Below are 23395 nucleotides of genomic sequence, written 5' to 3' on the forward strand. Positions count from 1 at the left end.
CGCTCTCCAGTACCGAGGCGTGTGCTCTTCCTTGGACGGCAGCCAAGCAGCTCTCTGGGGCGAGCCGCATGCTCCGCCGCCGCCCGCCCACCTGGCTTCACACACGGCAGGAGCCCGATCCGAGGGGTCCGGGCGGCCGGCTGGTCCTGCCCTCGAGTGGCAAACACACAGTGCTTGTGGGGCGTCGAGTGTGAGTCGGTGAATGGTAAATTGAGGAGACCGCTGTGTATGAGGGATGCACCGCGACTCGGGGGAGCATAGCCATCGATGAAGTACGTTGTCTCTACGGTGGGACACTCCAACGTTGCCAGTTGACTGTCGACCTTGACAGGGCTTCAACGAAGGACAATGGTGCCCCAGGTCAAAAATCTGGCATTTCGATCAAAAAGCTTTTTGTTGCCACAACGCTCGTTTCTTTACAGAGAGCAGCCTGTCACTGCCTCCCGCTTTGTGTTGGGATTTCATTTATCATCCTCGTGGGGCATTACCTTACCATAAAATATATGCATTTTAGGGGTTAAAAGCTTGTCCCGTGTTTCCATCGTTCGTGTATGTTTACCAATAAACATAACTACGTCAATGAACAGATTTCAGTTTTAAATTATCTTCGGCTGCTTTCGCTTTTCCGCTGCCCTGTCCCCCAAATTGATTAGTCAACATATGAAGCACAAAAACACAACACAATAACAGTTTAACTTCAACGTATACCAATTATAATTTCAAGCTTCAAACTGTACGACACGAATTATGGACAAAGGAGTCACTAATTAACGTGCAGCCCCTGACAACGTGGTCCTACGCTCCTGCGCGGACCGCGGCATAACTGCTGCTCAGAATTCTGCTCGTGCAAGCGGCGGTTTGCATATGTAGGCTCGTCATGTTCGTGCCCGCGGACGCTTGGCCCGCCTATTACCGAGTACTTCAGCGGAAGTCCCACCCCGCCCGCGCTTCTCACGCCCTTCGTGGGAGATCCAGCGATATGTAAATACCGCACAGCTGGTCCGCACGCATATGTGTCAGCGTATAATGGCTGCCAAGATGTATATGACAGGCGGCAAAGCGGCGCCGTGCCTGATTAATGACGGTGGCGTGAATCACACGCAGGGACTGAGCCAGATGCTATTTTGTTTCAGGTAAGCTGGAGGACACTGCCCGGGACCTGGCCACGACGCTGGTGAACGGTGACCTAGTGACGCCCCGGGCCTGCGTGAGGTCAGATTCTGCTAGACGAGGCGATACTACAACTTTTACGCGTTTCGAAAAGTACACACGCTTACGGTGAAGTCGGATTTGTGCACAAGTCATCGCTCGTGGAACGCGCCGTGCCCTGAAGGCTTTGTGCAAGCTAGCGTCGATTGAGGATTTGGGATCAGCGTGAATTGAAGGGGAAAGAGGGGAGGGGCACAGCTGGATTGGGAGGCTAGCCTCCAGCTAAACGGGTCGCGACCGCGTGATGGTGGCCTCCTCGGGATATGTGACGTCACCAAACGTGCCACCGGGTAGAAGGGATCAGCTGACGGGCAGCGCACCGACCATGCTTGGCACGGGCAACCGACCACGGGCGACCGACCACGGGGGTCGGTTGCCCACACTCCATGCTGATACAGATAGGCGAGTTGTAATGCGCTAAAAATAAGCCTACATAAACCGCACATCATCACTAACTCCGTGTTTCAGTCGTAGTTATTTTCTACAGCTGCAGCTCTGCGGGCGATTGAAAGGAAGGAGCAATGTTGGGTGGGTTTGGGTACGGTCAATGCCACTTTTGCACGCGATGACTTCGCCCGGGACAATATTGAGAAACTGCACCCCGTGTCACTCACGCTACCTATGAACCGTGTCACCCACGCTCCCTGTGTCCCCTATCAGCTGCGCTCCGTATGTGCCCTGTCACCCATACTCCATTCACCCACGCTCCCTGTGTGATGGGTCACCCACGCTCCCTGTGTTCCGTGTTACCCACGCTCCCTGTGTCTCGTGTCACCCATGATCCTTGCGCCCCATATCACTCAGTCTCCCTGTGTCCCGTGCCACCCATGCTCCCTATGTCCCGTGCCACTCATGCTCCCTGTGTCCCGTGTCACCCATGCTCCTTGTGTCCCGTGTCACCCATGCTCCCTGTGTCCCGTGCCACCCATGCTCCCTGTGTCCTGTGCCACCCATGCTCCCTGTGTACCGTGTCACCCATGCTCCTTGTGTCCCGTGTCACCCATGCTCCCTGTGTCCCGTGTCACCACCATGCTCCCTGTGTGGTGGGTCACCCACGCTCCCTGTGTTCCGTGTCACCCATGCTCCCTGTGTCCCGTGTCACCCATGATCTGTGTCCCGTGTCATCACGCTCCTTGTGTCCCGTGTCACCCATGCTCCCTGTGTCCCGGTCACCCATGCTCCCTGTATCCCGTGTCACCCACGTTCCATGTGTCCCATGTCACCCATGCTCCGTGCGTCCTACGCCACCCATGCTTCCCATGTCCCATGTCTCCCTGTGTCCTGTGCCATCCACGCTTTTCGTGTCTCGTGTCTCCCTGTGTCCTGTGTCGTCCATGCTCCCCGTGTCCTGTGTCTCCCTGTGTCCGTGTCACCCACGCTCCCGTGTCCCGTGCCACCCACCTCCCGTGTCCTGTGTCACCCATGCTCCCTTGTCCTGTGCCCACGCTCCCGTGCCCGTGTCACCCACCCTCCCGTGTCCCGTGCCCATCCCGTGTCCTGTGTCGCCCACGCTCCTGTGTCCCGTCCCACCCATGCTCCCTGTATCCCGTGTCACCCACGTTCCATGTGTCCCATGTCACCCATGCTCCGTGCGTCCTACGCCACCCATGCTTCCCATGTCCCATGTCTCCCTGTGTCCTGTGCCATCCAAGCTTCCCGTGTCGTGTCTCCTGTGTCCTGTGTCGTCCATGCTCCCCGTGTCCTGTGTCTCCCTGTGTCCTGTGTCACCCACGCTCCCCTGTCCGTGCCGCCCACCCTCCCGTGTCCTGTGTCACCCATGCTCCCCTTGTCCTGTGCCACCCACGCTCCCCGTGTCCCGTGTCACCCACCCTCCCCGTGTCCCGTACCTCCCTGTGTCTTGTGTCGCCCACGCTCCCTGTGTCCCGTCCCACCCATGCTCCCTGTGTCCGTGTCACCCATGCTCCCCGTGTCCCTTGCCACCCACCCTCCCTGTGTCCCGTGTCTCCGTGTCCTGTGTCACCCATGCTCCCCGTCTCCCATGTCATCCTGTGCGTCTCACCATGCCCCTGTTGCCGCGAGTTTATTCACATCAGCACGTCGTGCTAAGTACCGCCGTCACCGCCAAATGGGGCCGCCGCAGCCACCTGTCCGGTCCCGGCGATCAGACATTGGGTCGACATGACCTGGGGAGGGGAGGAGAGGGGGGGCTGACGCGTCGCCACACGCGGCTGGGTTTTTCGGGATCTCCTCTGGATTTCCTGGACATAGCTCTGGAGTGTGTCACGCTGATAAGGGACTGGGGCAACGGGAAAGGGGGGGGGGAGGCAAGCAGCGCTGCACATAAGTGACGGATTATTACCAGAACATCAGGAGCCTTGTTGGCTCAGAATGAGAGCAGTAGTATGTCTGTTTCGAAAAGCGCATGGCCATTGGCTTGCCGTGTGACCACTGGCCTTGCCCTTTCGATAAGAGCTGAAAATCCAAGTGCGCCAGCAAAGCTTTGAACCGACAGGCGCCGTCTGTTCCCAATCAGCTGTTCGTCCAGATCAAACGGCATCAGCACCCTCCAGCAAAGTGTGGGGCTCCTGCTCACAAGCGGGCGAGACGTGATCACAGCGCCGTGGATCTCAGCTCACACGTGCGAGCCGTGGATCACAGCTCACACGTGCGAGCCGCTGATTCACGTGGACGTGGCCGGCGCGATAGCAGCGCGAGCGCGGCAGTCGCGGCCCGCAGCTGGTGATGGGGGCGCGCCGGCACTATCTCGGGCGTCATCGCCCGCTGCCGCCGCAGTGTCGTGCGCGCCGGTCGCGGGTGTCGTCACCGTAAAAAGCGTCGCTTCCGGGCCGCCGTTTTTGTGTCGCCGCCCCCCGTCACCTGGCGTCGACGTCACGCGTGTTATTGGGGTGTCACACTACACCTCTGCTAGGCGTCGGTCGGTACTCCGCTGGATCGTAGCGGGGCGTCACCAGCGTAGTTTTGCGGCATCTCTAGACGCGACCGGTGTAACATCGCACCACCACGAGGTGTCACGAGAACATCGCACCGCACCAGTATTGGGCATCACCAACGTAGCACACTGCATCGTAAAAAGGACTCTGTATATACCTAAATCCACTGAATAGTTGCGACGGTTACTAGAGCTTCACGCCGTGCCATAATAGGACATCATTGGAGTGTTGCGATTCCCCATCACGAGACGCCGCTATAGAGTCACACTGCACCATAACGGGGCGTCACTGGAGTGCCACGATTCCCCATCACGAGACGCCGCTATAGAGTCACACTGCACCATAACGGGGCGTCACTGGAGTGCCACGATTCCCCATCACGAGACGCCGCTATAGAGTCACACTGCACCATAACGGGGCGTCACTGGAGTGCCACGATTCCCCATCACGAGACGCCTCTATAGAGTCACACTGCAACATAACGGGGCGTCACTGGAGTGCCACGGTTCCCCATCACGAGACGCCGCTATAGAGTCACACTGCAACGTAACGGGGCGTCACTGGAGTGCCACGATTCCCCATCACAAGACGCTGCTGCAGAGTCAAAGTACACCAAAACGGGCGTCATTGGAGGGTCACGGCTCCCCATCACAAGACGCCGTTGCAGGGTCAGACTGCATTATAACGGGGGGTCACTAGTGTCACGTGCACCGTAACGCGCTCCGAGTCACACTGGCCTAGCTGACTCCTGAAAACTCACTGTATTTCTTTGAGGATGTTTCGAAGAGGTACTGATGAAAAGTAGATTGTGCTTGGAATGAAATGCTAAGTTGTTCAAATTTTGTCTTGTTTTAGCCGAAAGCTCTCAGCCAAAACGCGCTGAAAATGAACTGTGTGCTGCCGTCTCTTGACGTGTGATTGTGTGTTCGGTTTGCTCTAATGTCATTTTGCTATTTAAATCTTTAAATCTTTAAATGTCGTAAAGTCGTGCGGCTGTAGTCTGTGCACCTTTGTATCGTTGTGCTGTCGGCCAGCGCACCGCCGCTCTGTGCGGCCGTATTTGCAACCCTTCTAACCCTTTACTAAATCAGTTGTTGATCGCTGTATAACACATCGCTTTTGATTTTGATGCTGTTGTTAACCCTAACGTCTTGTGCCGCAGTTGTGAGCGTATTTAGAAACATGACCTCGTCTTCGAATCCCAGTCCCCCGGCCTCTTTCTGCCACAACCTTGCTTCTCTCTCCGTCTGGCTCTCGCCCGCGGGTGGCGTCTTTCCTATCGGGGTCCGTTTCCGCGATGGTCGGCCTGCCGCGCGGCTGAGCTGGCCCACCCGAGCATTACTACAAAGGACGATCCAGCCCCCTCCCCCGCCCTGCGGTCCAGCCCAGAGACCACCCACGGCCGGGGCCGAACGTGCAGCCTTACGAGACACGTGCACCAGCTGGCGGCTGCGCCCCTGCAGCACACGAGCCAACTGACCCCGGTCACGCCCCACGCGCACCTGTGCACTGAGCCGGGGCCATGTCGTCCCGGGCCAGCGCGATCGCCCGCGCCCGAGCCGCCGACTGAGCGGCGCGGCATCCTCCCACGTCCGCCTCGCTGCCGTGCCCTGGCCGACGGCGTCTCGTCGGGAGGCCCGCTCGCGTGTCCCAGCCGGCTGGTCAGACGCCGGCGGCCGGCGCAGCGCGCTGTCCTCCTGACGGGCAGGCGAGCTGATTCCCCGCCGGCTGACGGCCCGCTCACGCGCGTCAGCCGACGAGCCCGACGCCCAGCTGAACATGCAAGCACGTTGCATGGGTGCAAGACGTGTAGCATGTGTTGCACGCGCTGTTGCCACCGCCGCCGCCGCCGCCGCCGCCGCCGCAGCCGCCGCGGCCGCAGCCTGGCTTCTAGCGCACGTCACCGCTGCACGCATGCACGCTCGTCGCACGGCGCACGTGCACGTGCACGTGTGCAGCGCAGCGCCCCGCACGCCGCGTGCCGCCGCCACGCCTCTAACGCACGCTGCGCTGCCTCTCCTGGTGCCGGGCCCCTCCTCACACGCGGCTCTCTCCTCTTCTACATTCTAGCTCTCTTGTCAGGAACGCTCCGCACATTCCAAGTAGCGTCCTGCGACGGCGACGAGCTGAGGCTCGAGTGTCCGCCCGACACGACCGTCTCCATCAACCTGGTGCAGTACGGCCGGCTGGCCTCCAAGCCCGACCTCTGCGGCCATCCGCGAGACATGGAGTGGGTCAACAACACCGACTGCATGGACAGGAATGCGCTCAAGGTGAGGACTCGGCGCGTGGCCTAAGTGTGGGAGCAAGCAGTGTCACGGCGTGCTGTGCAGGCGGTTTGGTGTGTGGCTGTGGCAGGTGCATTGCTGGTGAACTGCGTGTACAATGCACTCATTTTGAGTTGGGAAAGGGATTTTTGTAGTTCCTGTTAGGCTCCCTGTTTGGATGAAGATCCTATAGTTATGCTGGCATTGTTGCAAGACGTAATAGTAAGGTACTGGGAATTAATGGACAGTCATTTAATAAAAAGCTTCAGCACCTCTGTGGCCATTGTCGAACGGTTACCGACGCTACTCTGCCCACTTTACGTTCAGTGATATTGTAAGATATCCGAAGGTGGATTGTTTCATTTCGTGCGGCACGATTCGGAATCATAGGCAATTGAACACGATATATCTGCTGTGGTTGTCTACAGGACGTGATATTCGTCAGTCCGATATGTGTTTTATGCTGGGAAAATAATCACTTACCAGGATGTTGTTTCACGAGGTGGTGGGCTGAGCAGGGTAAATGACCTAGCCTATTCCCAACATGTTTAAAACCTGTTTTTTCCGTTGATGTGACCGGCTTTCCTCTCCTCTTCATAAATGGATAGGAAGCTTCAACGCTGAAATGAACATATTAGGATAAAAACAAAAGCTCCATCGAGACTTGAAATGAAGGTGCAAGAAGGAGCGGAATAGAGCTGGCCGAATGGTAGTGCTATACACATTTAAATTGATACAATATTTCTATGAATTTCGTCAGTCGACAGTATTTCAGGCTCCTCCAGGCGTTTTGTAGCCCGCACTGAATCAATTCCTAGCCTTCATAGTGCTGAAGAGAAGGTTCAAGACAGTTACGGTCTTGAAATGTTTGCTATAATATTATAAATACCCATCTCACTGCACAATTTTGGTGTGACGTTGGGATGTCACATAGATATGGCTTAACTAGGTCTCTAAAAACATTTTGAGCCAGAAAACGGGAAAACGTCCTTAGCTCCAAGCCAACGACACTTTCGAAGATGTACATACCGCATACATTGGGCGCTGGTGTCTGAGTGGGGTCCTGACTCACGGCTGTCGGGCTTGTATCATCACTGATATCACCCTTGATATCGGGTGATATCTGGTGTATCATAGCCTCGCGCTCGATTGCTTGTTTATTGCTTTGAAATGCTACGCACTATAACCGAGCATAAAACACCAGACCGAATTAATTTCCGCATAATATTAATCGAGATGCAAGGGCGCAGCTGCGAAAAGACTGGTTTTACGAGCATAAGTATGCGTTTCGGGGGATGAAAGGAAATGTGATGAGGTGAATGCAAGGCTAGAGGCACGCTAGCAAGGAAAATTAATCATGGGAATAAGAGGAGAGCCGAAGACGCAAACCGCCAAACAGACCGGAGCAAAACATAATGCAGGGAACAGATTGGAGGCGTGTGTCCCTGCGTGTGCGGCGGAGATCAAGAGCGTGGACAAGAGCTGTGGCGCGAGCGTCGCTTCACGTGGAAACGCCATGTCTGCTGTGGTAGATGACATCATCGAGGCCTCGAGGTTAGATGTCTTGCCAGGCGGTGACGAAGGGCCCTTACGCGTGTTATCTACATACAGTGCAGTTTGTTCAGATTATATCGTGGCCGAATACCTACAGATCATATGTTCCAGATGTGCTTTTGGTGCTGCTTGCTTAGTGGCCAGTTATAAACTTGTGTCCTAGTGGCCGGTTATAAACATAGCGATCAGCAGACTTGTTCAAGAGGTTTCAAAGCGCCCCGCGTGGCTTCCAAACATCCAGTGGCAAGTGTCAGGACAGGGCTTTCTATCGACGCCGAAACAGTCAGTGTAGAACTGAATCTGGTGGCGATGGAGTTGGAGAAGCCAGCTACGTCATCAGTGGCCGGCCCTCGGAAGGAGGGTGCCGCATTACCGCCACTGACTCGGGAAACTGTCTATAGCAGCAGTTCGTAACTGAGGTGATGGATCATACACGATGGATCAATGTGTCATGCGCATGAGAAAATCACGTTCTGTTGTTGATGGCGTGACGTAGGGGCTGACGCTTGTTTTCTGAAGTTGTGGCTTTTTTGAAGACGTGTAGTTTTGAGTGCCTCTGTACTTTTTCAGGGCGTTTGCCGTCAAACCAAATCGCCGACTAAATTTTTGTTTTCCATTAGTGGCCAATGACGAGGTGTCACCGAAGGTTATTGCGCGGGAGTAGCAAATGCCGAATGGCAAGACGCCAAGGGCATACATGGCAAGATGCGTGTTTACCTTTGAAGTCTGGACTGAAGATTTTCATTATTGTGTCTTTTGGTCACAGGCTCCTGATAGATCTGCACTTCTATTTGTGCTGTCGTTAAGCATATTGTTCTAATGGTCCAACACAATCTCGGGTGGGAGGGGGTCAAACCTTTAAAAACAAAAAAACAAAATGACCTCCGAACGGCGCAGCGTAGCCGCGCCAAAATTTGCAGAGGTGTAGAGTGTTAGATAACGGATATCTTGATGTCAAAATTAAATGTATTTTGTAAGTTCGCTGACCTACTGCAAACCAAATTTAGGCCATGGCCGTCAGTGAAAGGCATTTCTGGGGAATCGTTTCAAATGATGCAACAACGGAGAGTTAGACAAAGCTATACATATCTGGGATAGTTTCTCAGCCAACAAACCAATTGAATTAAGAATTAAAACCAATATTGTTGACCTCGAATCATAACGAGGTCAAAACTAACCTGTGTTTTACTGGATAGCTGGTCTTATGCAGTAATTTTCGGCGCTCATTTCGAATTTATAGATGACAGGTACAGCAACAGACGCATTCCATTGGCTTTTTAAAGGTCAGAGTAGGTGACTGACCAAAAATGACCCAGGTCAACACTTTGTTTTTAGGAACATATCGCTTAGCGTAATCCCTGACACTTATTCGAATGACAAACTAGGGCAATGTTGTAGGTATTTGCCCACCTTGACCTTATGAAGGTCAATACATGTCACAGACCTGATTAACCTTTTGCCTAGGACAGGTATGTAGCTTCACGGCGATTGCACAAGAGGTCTGGAGGCGCTTAAGACACCAATCTGGAGTTTGACCTTGGTTGACCTTATTTAACCCCAAGATCACGATGTATGGACCCAAAATTGTGACAAAACTAAGTTTATGTACAGCCCAACGCACCCTGTGAATTTTGTGTCCCTGTCTTAGTTTCCGAGATCGCAGGGGGTCGAATCGACCCCCGCCCACCCGAGCGCATGGTATTCAAGGGGTCACCCGGGCGCGTGTTAAGAACAGAAAGACTTCCCTTCAACTGACGTGGAACAAGGTTCTAAACTCACTAATGCTCTGCACCGAGATTTAACACAAATACACCGGACTAACAATCAAGCAGTGCTGGCTATGAATCCGAGAACGTGCTCCTCGCGTGATTCAACCGGCATGGAAAGGTCAGCTGGGAATGAATCAAACAAGGTGGATCTGGTGTGGGGCGGTCGTGGTGTAACATTATGCGGCACCAAAGATGGTCCTCGCAGTTCTGTCGACGAAAAAAGCGGGAATCAAAGTCAACTCACGAAGTGGAGAGGTTTCACTTGGGCTAATTTCAGCGTTCACCCAATAGGCTCTGCTTCAGAAAAAGTGTAAGTTTAAAGCGGCCGATGCAAAATATCAGTAATGCAGTTATTCATGATTGATTTTCAGGGCGTGGTAAGCTTGGTATTGTACATTTGACGTGGGTGTTACACGCGTCCATCGGGTTTCTTACCTTGCTCGAATCTATGTGATGCCCCGCTCGTCGTTTTTCTCTCATTTGCCTGCACGATGCAGGGCATTCGGCGTTGTTCGGAGGCGTTCGTTGTAATACAAACGACATTGCCACATCAAAAGGCAGCCGAGCACGTCCGTCCGAGTGCTGGAGCTGCAAGGACTCCGGTCTTCCAGCTGAATGCGCTCCAGGCCGCGCAAGTTTACGCTGATGGATCGCCGTTGTCTGTCGGAGTTACGCGCCGCACTTTAACAGCCCTGTGGCGCTGTGCTGCAGTTGGGCGGGGTCTTGATCTTAACGTATGGCGCTGCAAGCACGCCCGCTGAAATTGCGGAGCCAAATGTGTCCCTCGCTTCTTGCTAATGTAGAGTTAATGAGACTTGGAATCCCGTGAGACGTGATGTCAGCTGAAATCAAAGTGATTTGCGTCCATTTGGACATTTGGACGCACAAATGTCTTATTAAAAACATGTGTAGGCGCTCTCGCAATAGTCGTCGAAAACGAACAAACTATAGCGCCTAAATGGGTTTTAAATGAATTCTTGTTTCCGTTGCGTCATTTTCCGGGGTGTGATTTACAAACTGAAATGGGTCGTATGTTATAGATGGCCTGTCAAGTAAACTCGCGACCATTCCTTTCAGGGAACTGGCTGGCATCCTTGATCAGGGCCTGTGCTGCGCAACTAATTCACTCTGAATTTGTGGCGGAAAGAGTGTTTGATAACTTAAAGCCGATAGAGTAAAATGATCGAAACTAATGGCAGCGACACACACAAAGGATAGGTTTGTGCTTGGTCACATGTTCAACCTGCGACCGCCCCTTTCTTTTTATAGAGGCCAGGCCCCCCAGGAGGGCTTGGGTGGTGATACCCAGGAAGCGCCCATCCTCACAGCCAAGTCAGACTCTGACCAGGCGTTATTTATCGCTTCATTGGGCCCTGCAATGGGGGTCAATGGGCAGTTTTAATCAACTTGATGAAGCTGCAATTACGGCTTCTGAATCGTGTCTGGATTTAAGAGGTCGATCCTGTTAATCTCACCTAGTCTTCAGCCGCGATAAACCCAGCCGATGTCACGCGCTTGGGGTGTCTCAAATGGTCCTCGTTCATAAACCTGTCGGGAGGTGTGTATGTACGGTGGCGGAGCATTTACACAGTGCTCGTTTAGTTGGTCACGTGTATGCATAGCGTGGACGTGAGGTCTATTGCGTGTGTCCCATTCCCACGTACCTGCAGACCAGTTTTATGTGGGACTCTGATGCAGCTGCAGCACATTTTTTGTGAGACCTTGGTCTTTGCGGAGGCTGCAGTCCGTTTTTAGCTGATAAACTTGCTACTTGATCGGAGTTGATGCCGCCTCGGGCGGTTATGGATCTTCCAGCATGCTCAGGTTTCCAACGGTTACACAACTGATGCCTGCTGACCATACCAGATGAGCTAGATGATAACCATTGGCTTCTGCTCCAGCTAGCGAACCACGTCCTGACCAAACGACTGCAACTATTTCGCCCCGATCCAAAGATTGCACCTCCTCCGTGCCCGAGGCCGGCAAGGTGCACCCAGCAACCCCTATTGTTTTCCCTTTGACCGAGTTGGTACGCATAGTGTACCATAACATGTATCGTGGCCAGCTAAGCACACCCAACAGACTCATTGCCCCGCCTCTCCAGGACCCCTTATCGGCCAGATGTATCTAGGACGACCCTGATCCGTCTTGTGACGGTCAGATGCGTTTTGAAACAGTCCTCCTGTCGTCCTGCATTCCCTACGGCCGTTAGATACATGAACGTGGCCGTCTTCCCCACCCCTTGCCGTATGATCGCATTATGCAATAAGAAGACGCACCGCCTTTACTTATGAACGCAAAATCTCTTGGTGCCATGCATCCGGCGTGGCCAAGTGCACGTCTGCGTCCGTAAGGCATCTCGAAACAGTTCAACAGAAACAGAGTTCGAAGCGTCGGTACGAAGACAGTGTTGCGCTCTTTGATGACGTAATGGTTGCCTTGCGTACGATACGCGCCCGTCCGCTTTGACGCAGCGTTCGTCCGGCAGGTGGTGATTGCCGAGTGCGGAGGCAAGCAGAGCTGTCGTTTGCAGACGTCGCCCAAAGCGTTCGGCGTCGACCCCTGCCCGGGCATCAGGAAGTTCGTCGAAGTGCTCTACAAGTGCCAGCCGAGTAAGCGATCCGTGAAGTGATCGCAGGGCGAAGGTCATGGGCAGCGTGCTGGTGCCGAGCGTCGCTTCAGAACCACTTCTGTCGGCTCAAGGGGAGGGCTGGGGCTGTAGACCGCAATAGACTCTTGCGGGCTTGCGAGTTCACCGTCCGTTTCCGATGCGCTGCGATGATCAGACTTTCAGACTGCGGTCAGATCTCAGTGCTGATTGGAGCCACCCGAAGGCCGGCTGGATGTGCCGGCTCCGCTCCCTGCTAGACCGCCTGCCGTGATACATTCACTCCATTGGTCCCACTGACCTCTGCCACGGCCTCTGAGTCGCCCGGAAGCGGCTCCACGCCGGCGCGTCGTGCGAGCTGCCCGTGCAGACGGCCTGGCGGATCGAACGGCATTTCGCCGCACAGCGACGGCGCCTGGTGCGATAGCCTGCAAATCCGCTGTCGCCGAGCGGCGTGATCCTATTGGCCCGCGATCAGGGCGCAAGCGCTGCTCCTGATCGGTAATTGGCCAGATCGCGGGTGTAATTGGGGCTGTGCCGGGGTCGCGCCGACGTGTTGGGTGCCCCCCCCCCCCCCCCCCACCGGCGATGTCACGCGGCGCGGGGGCCCGGCCTGCGAACGATCGCGCTTCCGGTCCTGATTGCTGCTGGCATCTGTCGCGGGCGACGTACGGTCTCTGCCGGCTGACGTGTGTCCAGCGACGAGGCGAGCGCGTTGACTGTTGTACGGTGGTTCGGTGCAGAACAGTGTATCGCCCCGAGACCCATAGATATTCCGCTCACCTGAAGCAGAATTCAGAATTCCCTGTCGTCATGCTGCATTCTGGGATATCTGCTGTTAGGCGGTCACTCTGGGCATCGCTGGAGACGTCATATCATATCATTGTCACTGAAGATGCTATTTCAGTCACTGAAATGTTACAGAGGTTTTATATTACACCCAATAGCCGCCGACCCGGTTTCTCCCGCCACCCACACGGATCTCGGGCGATATGAGCGGGGTGAGCAGTGGGTCATGACCGCACTCACTACAGCTGGATAAGCGACTAAATCGCCTAGGGCTGTGCGGGCCCAGGCCGGTGTGGGATCATCATTTGCACGCTTCGTCATGGTATGAGCTTCCCCAGTCGACTTGCGGTGCGCAGTGAGACTGACGTCCCGACCGCGCTGTGCCCATTGCGCTGTGCCCATTGCGCTGTGCCCATTGCGTTGCGCTGTGGCCATTGCGCTGTTCCCATTGCGCTGTGCCCATCGCGCTGCGTCTTTGCGCTGTTTCCATTGCGCTTGTTCCCATTGCACTGTGCCCGTTGCGCTGTGTCCATTGCGCTGTGTCATTGCGCTGTTCCCTTTGCGCTGTCATCGCGCTGTGCCCATCGCGCTGTGTCCATCGCGCTGTGCCGCCGCCGCAGGCCTGTTCCGGAGTGAGGTGGTGTGCCAGGGCGAGAGGCGGAAGATCAGCTGCGACCGGAGCAGGATCGCCATCTACTCGGCCAGCTTCGGCGTCACCGAGCACGGCAGCATACAGTGCCTGCAGGCCCCGGGCGTCAAGATCACAAGTGAGTGCCGTCGTTACGTGTCAGACGACCCGCTGTGACGCGACGTCCGCTGCGTGCGGACGATGGAACGTCTCCGCGGCGTCACGGCGTCACGGTGGGCCAAGGACGATCTGGAACGCCCTCGCAGCAGCCACGAGCGCCGGCCGTCGGTCCAGCTTCAGCTCTCCGAAGCATGTGTGTTGCGTAACAGGCTGAAGCCGCATGGTAGCCTCCCGCCCGCTCCTGCTGCAGGCCTCGGACGGCAGCGTGGAAGTGGCTTTCGAGGGACTGTGGCAGCGCCGCAAGCCGACACATGTGTCAGCCCGCTAATGAAATGCCAGTTTCATTAGTTTCATATATATATATATATATATATATATATATATATATATATATATATATATATATATATTATTGCATCATCCAAGAACGGTCGCAACTTTGTGGCGCGCCGGACATTTCAAAAGTGTTTCCAATCTTTTTCGCCCGTTTAGAAGCCTGTTACCGATTTTCTTATGTTTGGGGAGAAGACGAAAGGCTCACATCCCTGGCACCCAGGCCGATGGCCGATGTTCGGTCCCCTCTCCAGCCCTGCGAAACAGGCTCGTCCAGCGAGTGCCTCCGGCATCTACGTCGCGCCGAGCTGCTCTCTTGACCTTGACCTGGGAGATTGCCCCCAGCGTGTCGTGGATAACGGTGGCACACTCTAGCCGTGGATCGACGAGCAGGCCTTTCTTGCCCACTTCCAAAGCGGCCAGAAGTTGACGGCGTCTTTCAAGTGTGCATGGATAGCAATGAAGGTGCATGACTAAGGCCTAAGTGATGGGAGTGACACCATGAACGAACATGGCACCACCACCAACGTATAATCAAGCATGCAGTCATGACCTCGGTCCCAGTTTTCGCTCGGATTTCCCTGCTCTTCGTGAATAAACTTAAAATGGCGTGAGCAGCCGCGACAGTCAAGGCCAAATGACGCTTGACTGCGCGAACGCCGCACCGAGCTGTTGAGCCAGGGCTTGCTTATCACCTTTGCAGGGAGGGTGGGCACCGCCAGGAATCGAACCCCGAACCTCTGGCTTCCCAGACGCGCTAATGGTACGTCTGGGAAGCTTGGGTTACTTCTGTCGCTTGCCTGACACCGTCTCCGTCTGTGCGCTGACTGAAGCTCTGCGTCACCAGACTGCCAGGCGAGCTTCACCTCGGAGAAGATGATCAACCAGTGCCAGGGCAGGGAGAGCTGCGAGCTGAACGCAGACCCAGCCTTCTTCAACCGACCCTGCCCGGCCGACCACAACACGTACCTCAAGGTCACCTACACCTGCGGTGAGCAGCTGCGCGAACAAGGCAGGGCAGGAACTGACGCAGATCTCGCCCCAGCTTGGCCGGGTTACTGTCCCTCTTCCCTGTCGTGAGCTGTCCGAATGACGTGTGGGCGTAGTTTAGCCGCGGATTGCGTGGGATTAGATTACCGGAGATATATGAGGCGCGTTAAAGCTGTGCCTCATACTGAGTTTTTATTTAGCACGCTGTGGGTTTACTGAAATGGCGGGATGCAGGGGAAGGCCACCGTGCTGCGAGCGTAGTAGTTTCTAATTCGCGCTTATTGGAGGTTTCGTCAGGCTCTTACCAGGTTTAACGTGACTAGTAATGTGTAAAATACTCTAAAATGCGGCTAGATATGACAAACAAAGATGCATACGATATTTATGCTATGCTTTACCATAGTGCTTGATATCTTTTCAATCCCGGTAGCATATCATCAAATCCAAATCGTTGCCTCGATTTTTAACTTTCACTTTTAGACCATTGCATGGATTTTCTCTGTTCGCACTCAAGGTCAAAGATGTGAATGACAGTCACGCCCACTGTGCTTAGTACGGGACAAAGCTGAGGATTCTCATTGTGCTTGCAGTTCCAAAGAAAATTCTTCGAGAACAGTACGACCAAGAGGATGAGGAGGCGCGACAGAACGCTACGGAAGTTCCTCCGGCCGACCGTCACTTACCATCTGGGAAGGACGCACCAAGCACGCCACGCAGCGGCAAAAGTAAGTACTAAAAGTAAAATAGATGGCGCTAGTATCTGCTCGAAGACGTTCAGGCCTCCAGGAAAGTAAAGATCAAGGGTCTACTCGCAGTTGGCCTGGTGCATTATCACTCGAACTTGCCATCAGCATAAAAGTTTGCTAGAAGATGAAATTGTCACGTGGTAAACGGTCTCACCAACGAAAAATGAAGCCAGATGAAATGCCCAAGTTTTTGAACAATATATACCTTTAAAAACCTGGAACCACAGACAGAGGACCGCTGTGCAGCGAAACGATTACGCTGCGCTTGGCTGTTTAAAGATCTTCCCCTCCCCATCCTATCTTAACAATGGAAGTGTTTGTTTGTTTACCCTTTTAGGGACCTCTTTTGTGAAGCACCAGTTTCAGAAAGAACTAAGCTGAATTGAGATTAAGATAAAGCTCTTGAAGGAGCACCCTCGCCAAATCCCTTGATCAAAGACCTCGAAGTCGACCAGCTGACCATAGAAGTCTGAACCCCACCTGAACGCTCGCGCCACCTGTGGAGAACCTGCAGTTGGGAAGTAATAGCACCCTAAATTGTTTTCGGAAATCTATCAAAACTGGAATGATAAAGACGGTTATAGGTAATGGTAATGCCATTAAAAACAAATTCCAGCCTTGATTGCATTTGCCGATACGATAACACATTACCCGCTGCTTACCAACGAACATGTTTTCCCCGGGTGGATGGATTGATATGGCTGTCCGAAGTTCGCGAAATGGGCTCCCCGGCGAACGACAGCGACCAAGGACGATGGTGCGTGGTCGTAAGCGACTCTATTTCCGTCGATGAAACCGCACCTGGCCTGGGTTTTAGCCGATTACAAATGCACCGCGACTGAGTCCATTTGCTCCGGTGTCGTCTTGCGGGCCGATTAGTTCGCAGTCACTGGACACACGGCCGCCCTGGGGAGTCACCGGAAGAGAGCGGCGAATTGAAGTGGCAGGGGAACCGGGGACACGTTCTCCCATCATCCATGTCTAATATATATGCGCGTAAACAGAGGTCTTTAGTTCAAGAATTGAGTTAAATGCATACGAATGCAAGTATTGAAAACGTGCGGTGCTATTGAACACCTGCTTTTGGAAGAAATGTCCTTCGCCTGCGGTGCACTTCAATAGGTTTTTTTCAATAAGCAATTTGAGCTATGCCTTCTCCCATTGCGAAACGTTGCATACGCCCTGCTGGAAAGGCTGACTGGTACTAGTCAGAGGAGGACCATTAGTTGGATTTGGGGCACCTCCACGCCGGCCACCGCGGACCCGCCGTTACGACAGCGCGCGACGCATTGAGCTCAGCTCTCACCGGACTGATGGACCCACGCACGCCACAATTCATCACTCAGCCGACAGTCAGACTTTATTCTGGCATTCCGGCACACCGTCATACGCGGCCACACAGTAAGCGACGCACATTCACAAGGCACACCCATGCCGCATGATAGGTGTGTTAGTAGTTGGCATGGCAACCGACTTGAGCAGCGCCGCTCGAGCCGTCGCTTCGGCGAACGTTGGCAGTCGATGCCAGCTAGTGGCGTGTCGGGCAGGCTGTTGTAGCTAGCAGGGAGAGGTGGGCCGGCCGTCGTAGATGCATCCATGTTTGACGTTTCTCTGCTTGTCCCGGGTAGAGGCTCTCCGACATGACATGACGTCGTCACAGGCGCCATGGAGGTTTGCCACAGTGCGTTTAATAATGAACCGCTGGTCGATCCGCGGAGGATGACAGGGGTCAAGGTCTTCCTGAATGCATGCCGTCGCCGAGTTAATGGCCGCTTTTGTTCTGCAACACCCCTATCGTTGCGAATTTCCTTGTAGTTAGTATAGGTAAATTTTTGCAGTGGTAAAGAACATTTGAGATCAACTTGCCAAAAATTGTGATAATGAAATGGAATCCGCACGGGAAGTCTTACATTCCACAGCATTTATTATCAGGTGGAAAGTATCTTGAATTTCACTTCCCACCTAAGTTATTGCTCTCAAATTATAGCCAGTCGCCTTATTCGCATAACAACTTGGTGAGGCTTTATTTTTCCGTCGGACCTGGCTATATGGCTATTGCGCAGCGTGCTACGCAATATCCCAGCATAGTTTTGTGCCCCGCAGACAATGTTCTGTAGACGTAGTCATCCATGAATTGCTATATAAGATCTCGACAAACACTTGTGCGAAGAACTTGTGCGATGCTTGAGTGTCCACCGAAACATAGAAAATGATTGGCAAAACGTATCACATGCCTATTGCTTTGCAGCTAAACCTCCCTACTGTTCACACACCCGTGCATCTTGATGTGTTTTTTATGGTATGCTAAAAGTGTGGAATGAACTGGGCCATAGAAAGCATCTGAAAGCAACTGGCAAATTGTGTTGTGCTGTTTATATTTTTACACTAGTTCAAGTGTATCAGAGCTGCCGTGTGGTATGCCGTAGACCTCAGAATGGCATTGCTCTTGTCGACATCTTCATGCTGCTGTTTTTAGTTTATGCTTGTCGGGCAGTGCGCTATGTCTCTCTTCGTTTCTTCTGTACATTAACCCCTCGTGCCGCTCTGTTAGCAATGCCGCCTTCAGTCCTCACGTTCCGCTCATGGGTCTCTCCTTCCCTTGCTTCGACCAGAACCGTGAGTCCTGTCCTGCGCCGCATTGGCTGAAGCCACGTCTCCTCTCCTGCGCTATGCGGCCCGGACACTGTTGTCCGTGCTGGTCCTGAAGCACGCCAGACATCCAAAAGCTGACCCTCATTATATCTGCCTATCTTGACATGCCCTGTCCCGCTCGCACTCGGTGCCAAACTCTCCCCAGCTTGTGGCGCCATCTGTGCCGTCCCGCCATTTCACGTCCGCTCCGTTTTCCGGTTCACCCCATCTCTGTCCCGTCCACTAAAAAGGCGCGGCAACTGATCTTCCTGTTCTGTTTTTACCCCGGCGCCCTCAGCAACGAGGGATGCAGCAAACGTCACGTCCTGACCACCAGGTCACCATCACCGTAACCACCGTCTTCCCGTCACCACTATGAGCTCCTTTACTAACCCCTGTTTTCCCACCTCGCGCTTTCACCACATGTAACCCGCCAACCCACCCAATCACCGGCCAGCAGTCAGCTGTCCGACAGAATCCGTGGGTGACCCTGGGGCTTCCCGACGTCGATAGTTGTTGCTCCGGGCCAGCGAGGTGTCGCGCGGGTGTTGGCACGCGTGCACGGGGGTGTCACGAGGGTGTCACGAGGGTGTCACTGTGGGTGTTCCGCAGCCGGGCGCGGCCGCGGCGCCCCCCACTACGACGGCGTGCAGGGGGACACCAGCTCCAGGCCAGCGCGGCCGGCCGCGTCGCCGCCGCCGCCGCTGCCGCCGCCGCTGGCCGAGGAAGACTGTAACGATACAGAGCCGATGACGGCTGGGCAACGACACGTGATTGGGTTTATCACCGAGTGGATCACGGCCTACCGATTCGTGTCAGGTAGGAGAACGGTTGAGCACGGTAAAGCTTGGTGGAGGCTGGTGGAGGCTGGTGCAGGTGGTGCAGGCTGGTTGGCTGGTTTGGTTGAGGATTTGGGGGCTTCTGGAGGCTGGTGGATATGATGGGTATGGATATGGAGCTGAGTATGGGTATTGAATGGATATCGGTGCATGGAAGCAGCTAGGGTTATGAGAGGCCAGTGGTGGATTGTTCAGATTGGTAACGCTGACTGACGAAGAGCAAGTGGCCAGTAAATATCGGAACCGCCGGTATTGAACGGCTCGGTACATTGGCATGAAGAACCTAGACACAGATTGGGCTTCACATACATGACTGATGGGTGGTATTTGTTGAAGGCAACGACATGGATCAGTTAGGTTAGTGGAGAGAACCTAGGTGTTAACGAGAAGAGCATGGAGGAAAGGGGAAGCGTGGACATGGCAGACAGCGGATGTAAAACGGTAGATGCTGGTGGAGCTGATACGTGTTTGGTGGAGACCGGTAGACGGCAGGTGACTGTCAGTTCAGCTGATGCTGTCTGGCAGGTCTGTCAGAGTCTATCTGACAGTCTGTCAGATGGCATCAGATGAACAGACGGGTCTGAACGGAGTCCTGTCTGTCGAGTCCTGCGAGGACGAACTTTCCACCCTGTCGCTGGCTGGACGAGCAGTTCTCGGCTGTCCGTCACATCTCGCAGGTCACCATCGCTGCCGGCGTGGAGGGCCGAGCGTGGTCCTCGAGGCCGGTCGGGCCCTCGGCGGGCACACCAGCGGTCGATTCCTCCCGCCGCATGCATATTTGACCAGCCGATGGCCGGCCCGCCGGCTCTGGTCAAGGTGGTGCCGTCTAATGCCGACTAATCACTTTTTCGACGCACGCTGATGACCGTGTACTGATTGGATTGACCACCCGGCTGCGTGCGGACTGGCCGGGCCGCCTGCGAACGAGACGCCGAGCAGGTCGGCCGTCGGCAACAGCTGACGATCGCTGCCGGCGTTCATCGGGTCGAATCCGGCTTATTTGGACTCCAACATCCCTCCATCCTCCCTCCCCGCCACGGCACGCCGCGACTGCATGCTCTGATGTTGGCTGCCTGTAGTTCTGCTGCCCCCTGAGCTTACGCTCCTTTTGGCGCCCGTGCCAGCGCCACGGAGTGGTTGGTGGCCTCAGTGCCGCCGGCGCCGCGCCGTCGCTGCCTTCCCGGCGTGCGTGGGGACGGGCCCGCTGCCCCGCTCGCATGTCAAGGACCACCATCAGCAGCGCGGCCCGGTCTTTGTGCCGGGCTGTCTGCCTCGAACCGCCCCGGCCCCCGCCATAGACACCAATTCAGCCGACCCGGCAAAGGCGACGCCCTGATGGTCCTTTTCACACCGCGTTGGCCACCTGGCGCGTGACGTCATCGCCGCGACGATAAAGGCGCGCTGGTATTGCCGCTCTGCGGACAGCTAATGTGCGGACAGGGAACCGGAAACACGACACCAGGGAGCGGGCGGCACCATCGGCCTGATGTGGAGCCGCCAGGGCTCGGCGCGGACACACAGAGGTCAAATCGATCGCCGTCTCTGAAATGCTACGATTCTCTCCAGTTTGGTTTTCTTTCCAGCGCTCCGAGGCCGCCTAACAGGACGAACCTGAGAAATGCTTATCGCGTCGATTACGTAATTGGTTGAATGTGAAGGGGGATCCTTTAATGATCTCGTAATTGGTTATATTTTGATTGAGGCAGTCCGCTGAACAAAATAGACGCGCTGAACTACCATTCCATGGACATTAACTCAGTGAATGGCAATCTTGTACTATCCAACGCACGCGGTGGCTGTGCGAGCCAAGAGTGTTACTGTGGTTTATTAAACACGCGCCTAAGCTCGCCGTCAGTTGGTAACAAGTCACTGATTTCAGCTAACAACCACCGATAACTTTTTAACGAATGCCTTTTTGATTATTTCGATGGATTACTGTGAGTAGGTCGTACTTTTCTTTTAACCATATGTTCAGTTGGTGACGTAGAAACTTTTTTGACTCTTCGAGTATTGGCAAGTTTCTCACTTGGCAGGCCTTCCATCCTAACCATCAATATCAACTGAATTACGACGCAGCAAATATTTGCAAGGAACAGTACCAAGGCTGGCAAACATAACTTCCGAACTGCGTGGCACAAGGCAATATCGCGGATCATCAAATACAAAACATGCGTAACTGGAACCATAAAACTTGGCGACATTGGATGACCTTTGAAGACGCCATCCTTACCCGTACGTGTAAACAGAATTTATAAGCATATGAACTGTTCAGGGTCTAGCCGTACAGCACGTTGGCGGTGTGGGTTCTAGTCGCTCTGTGCGCTCGCCATTTACTCTTGACGGGTATGGCCTGCGGCCGGTGGCAGCGGTCGCGCTGAAAGTCAGTTGACGTCAGAGGGCAGGTCGAATCGTGCCGAGCATTGCGGCACGTTAAGCTTTCGCTACTAAATTCTGCCGTTGCCTGGAATTGCGCGATCGGATGGTGGGGGCTCACAAAACAAGCACTGTTTAGCGTGAGCGCTGATCCCAGAAATTTATCCATTCAAGGGTTTCGGATCAAATTTCAAAAAGTCGTGGCCTGGACCTCTTGAGATCCGAACGAAGATCGCGACCGTCGTTGTGGCTTTACGACGTACTCAGCTTTTGAGGCCATGTGGTCTCACCTGCCGCTCGCCTCGGACAGGACTTGCGGGCGCCGCAATGCATTGAGCCCCGTGCTCTGGCGTCCTAGACACGTAGCTTAACTTCTGCGCTACCGATACCCGGCTAACGTAACTGCGTCCAGCTCTCCACCAGCCCGACTCAGTAACTCAGTCAGTCCAGACAGTCCAGCAACGGAGCTTTACTCAAGGCGGTCCGAAAGCAGGCTGCCTCACCCGAAACGTGCGCTCGTTTTATGCTAATCATAATCATTCTGTTGTAAACACAACACTGATCGCCCATGCATTTCAAACCCTCTGAAATGCACCTCCACCAGCTACGAAATGCACTGGCATACGAAAGTTCAGGTGCAAGCGATAAGTGAAAACATCCTATTCGTTTGGCATATTTGGCTTTCTTGTCGACCTCCGGGCAGATTGTGGCGATCTAATGAATGGGCCAGAACGTGGTGTCGAGTGTCAGGTTGCAGGCAGGCATGCACCCGCGCCCCCGCGGGCCCGCTGGGTCAGCATGGGCCTCGTCGCAGGTCCTGTTATAGAGGTGTTCCTGCAGACCCTCGGGCCGTGTCAAAGTGTCGTCACCCTTCGCAGGCAAACCCTCGGGCCTTGCTGTGGTGGCGTCACTCCTCCCGGCAGACCCTCGGGCCTTGCTATGGTGGCGTCACTCCTCCCGGCAGACCCTCGGGCCGTGTTATGGTGGCGTCACTCCTCCCGGCAGACCCTGGGGCTGTGTTATTATGACGTCAGCCGTTCCCGACGGACCATTTGGGCCTGTTGTGCGGTGTCGCCCTCCCCTGGGGTGACTGGGCGTGGGCGGGGTGGTCGTGGTCGGTAGACACCGTGGGCGGGGTGGTTGGTAGACACCGTCGCCACCAGGGGCTCACCCTTGGGCTCATCCTTCGCTCGTATCGGCCTGACCTCACGCTCACCGCCTCGCCACGTACCGTAAGGCGGGGGAGGGGGAGAGGGGGCGCTAGGCTTACGACCCGCTCGAAGGAACACTGCTTCACGAGGAGTTTCGGTGCGGTCATGGCAATGCGGGGCTTGTGGGTCATTCGGTAGTAGCGTACGGTGCATGACCTACAACACAGCTTGCAGGTCTTACCGCTTGCAACAGGCTGCATGTGGAGGGGCGCTTGATGTATCGTGCAAAACGAAAACACCTTGCTGTTTGCAACAAGTCACGTGGAATGGCGTCATGGGCTTAGCAGCTTAAACTAACTGCCCGAAAGTAACAAAGCTTGCGAGATCTGCGCTAAACGCAATGGGCTTTCACGATAAGTCCTAATGTAGAACACGAAACGGCAATAGTGATTTACACTGCCAGATATAGACCTATT

At 54.6% G+C, this 23395-nt stretch overlaps 1 protein-coding gene across 1 annotated transcript in view; it reads left to right on the forward strand.

Moving 5' to 3' along the window:
- LOC119102803 (L-rhamnose-binding lectin CSL3) overlaps positions 1-19940 on the forward strand; it is a 28940-nt gene extending 9000 nt beyond the window's left edge. The window contains exons 2-8 of the mRNA XM_037226256.1: positions 6204-6394; positions 12200-12323; positions 13729-13875; positions 15037-15180; positions 15770-15904; positions 19169-19375; positions 19921-19940. Of these exons, the coding sequence (XP_037082151.1) occupies positions 6204-6394; positions 12200-12323; positions 13729-13875; positions 15037-15180; positions 15770-15904; positions 19169-19375; positions 19921-19940 (968 nt within the window). The remainder of the gene's footprint in view (positions 1-6203; positions 6395-12199; positions 12324-13728; positions 13876-15036; positions 15181-15769; positions 15905-19168; positions 19376-19920) is intronic.
- Positions 19941-23395: the final 3455 nt, after the last annotated feature.

This window comes from Pollicipes pollicipes, unplaced genomic scaffold (assembly GCF_011947565.3).
Source record: "Pollicipes pollicipes isolate AB1234 unplaced genomic scaffold, Ppol_2.1 Scaffold_5724;HRSCAF=6776_pilon_pilon_pilon, whole genome shotgun sequence".
Taxonomy (NCBI): Eukaryota; Metazoa; Arthropoda; class Thecostraca; order Pollicipedomorpha; family Pollicipedidae; genus Pollicipes; species Pollicipes pollicipes.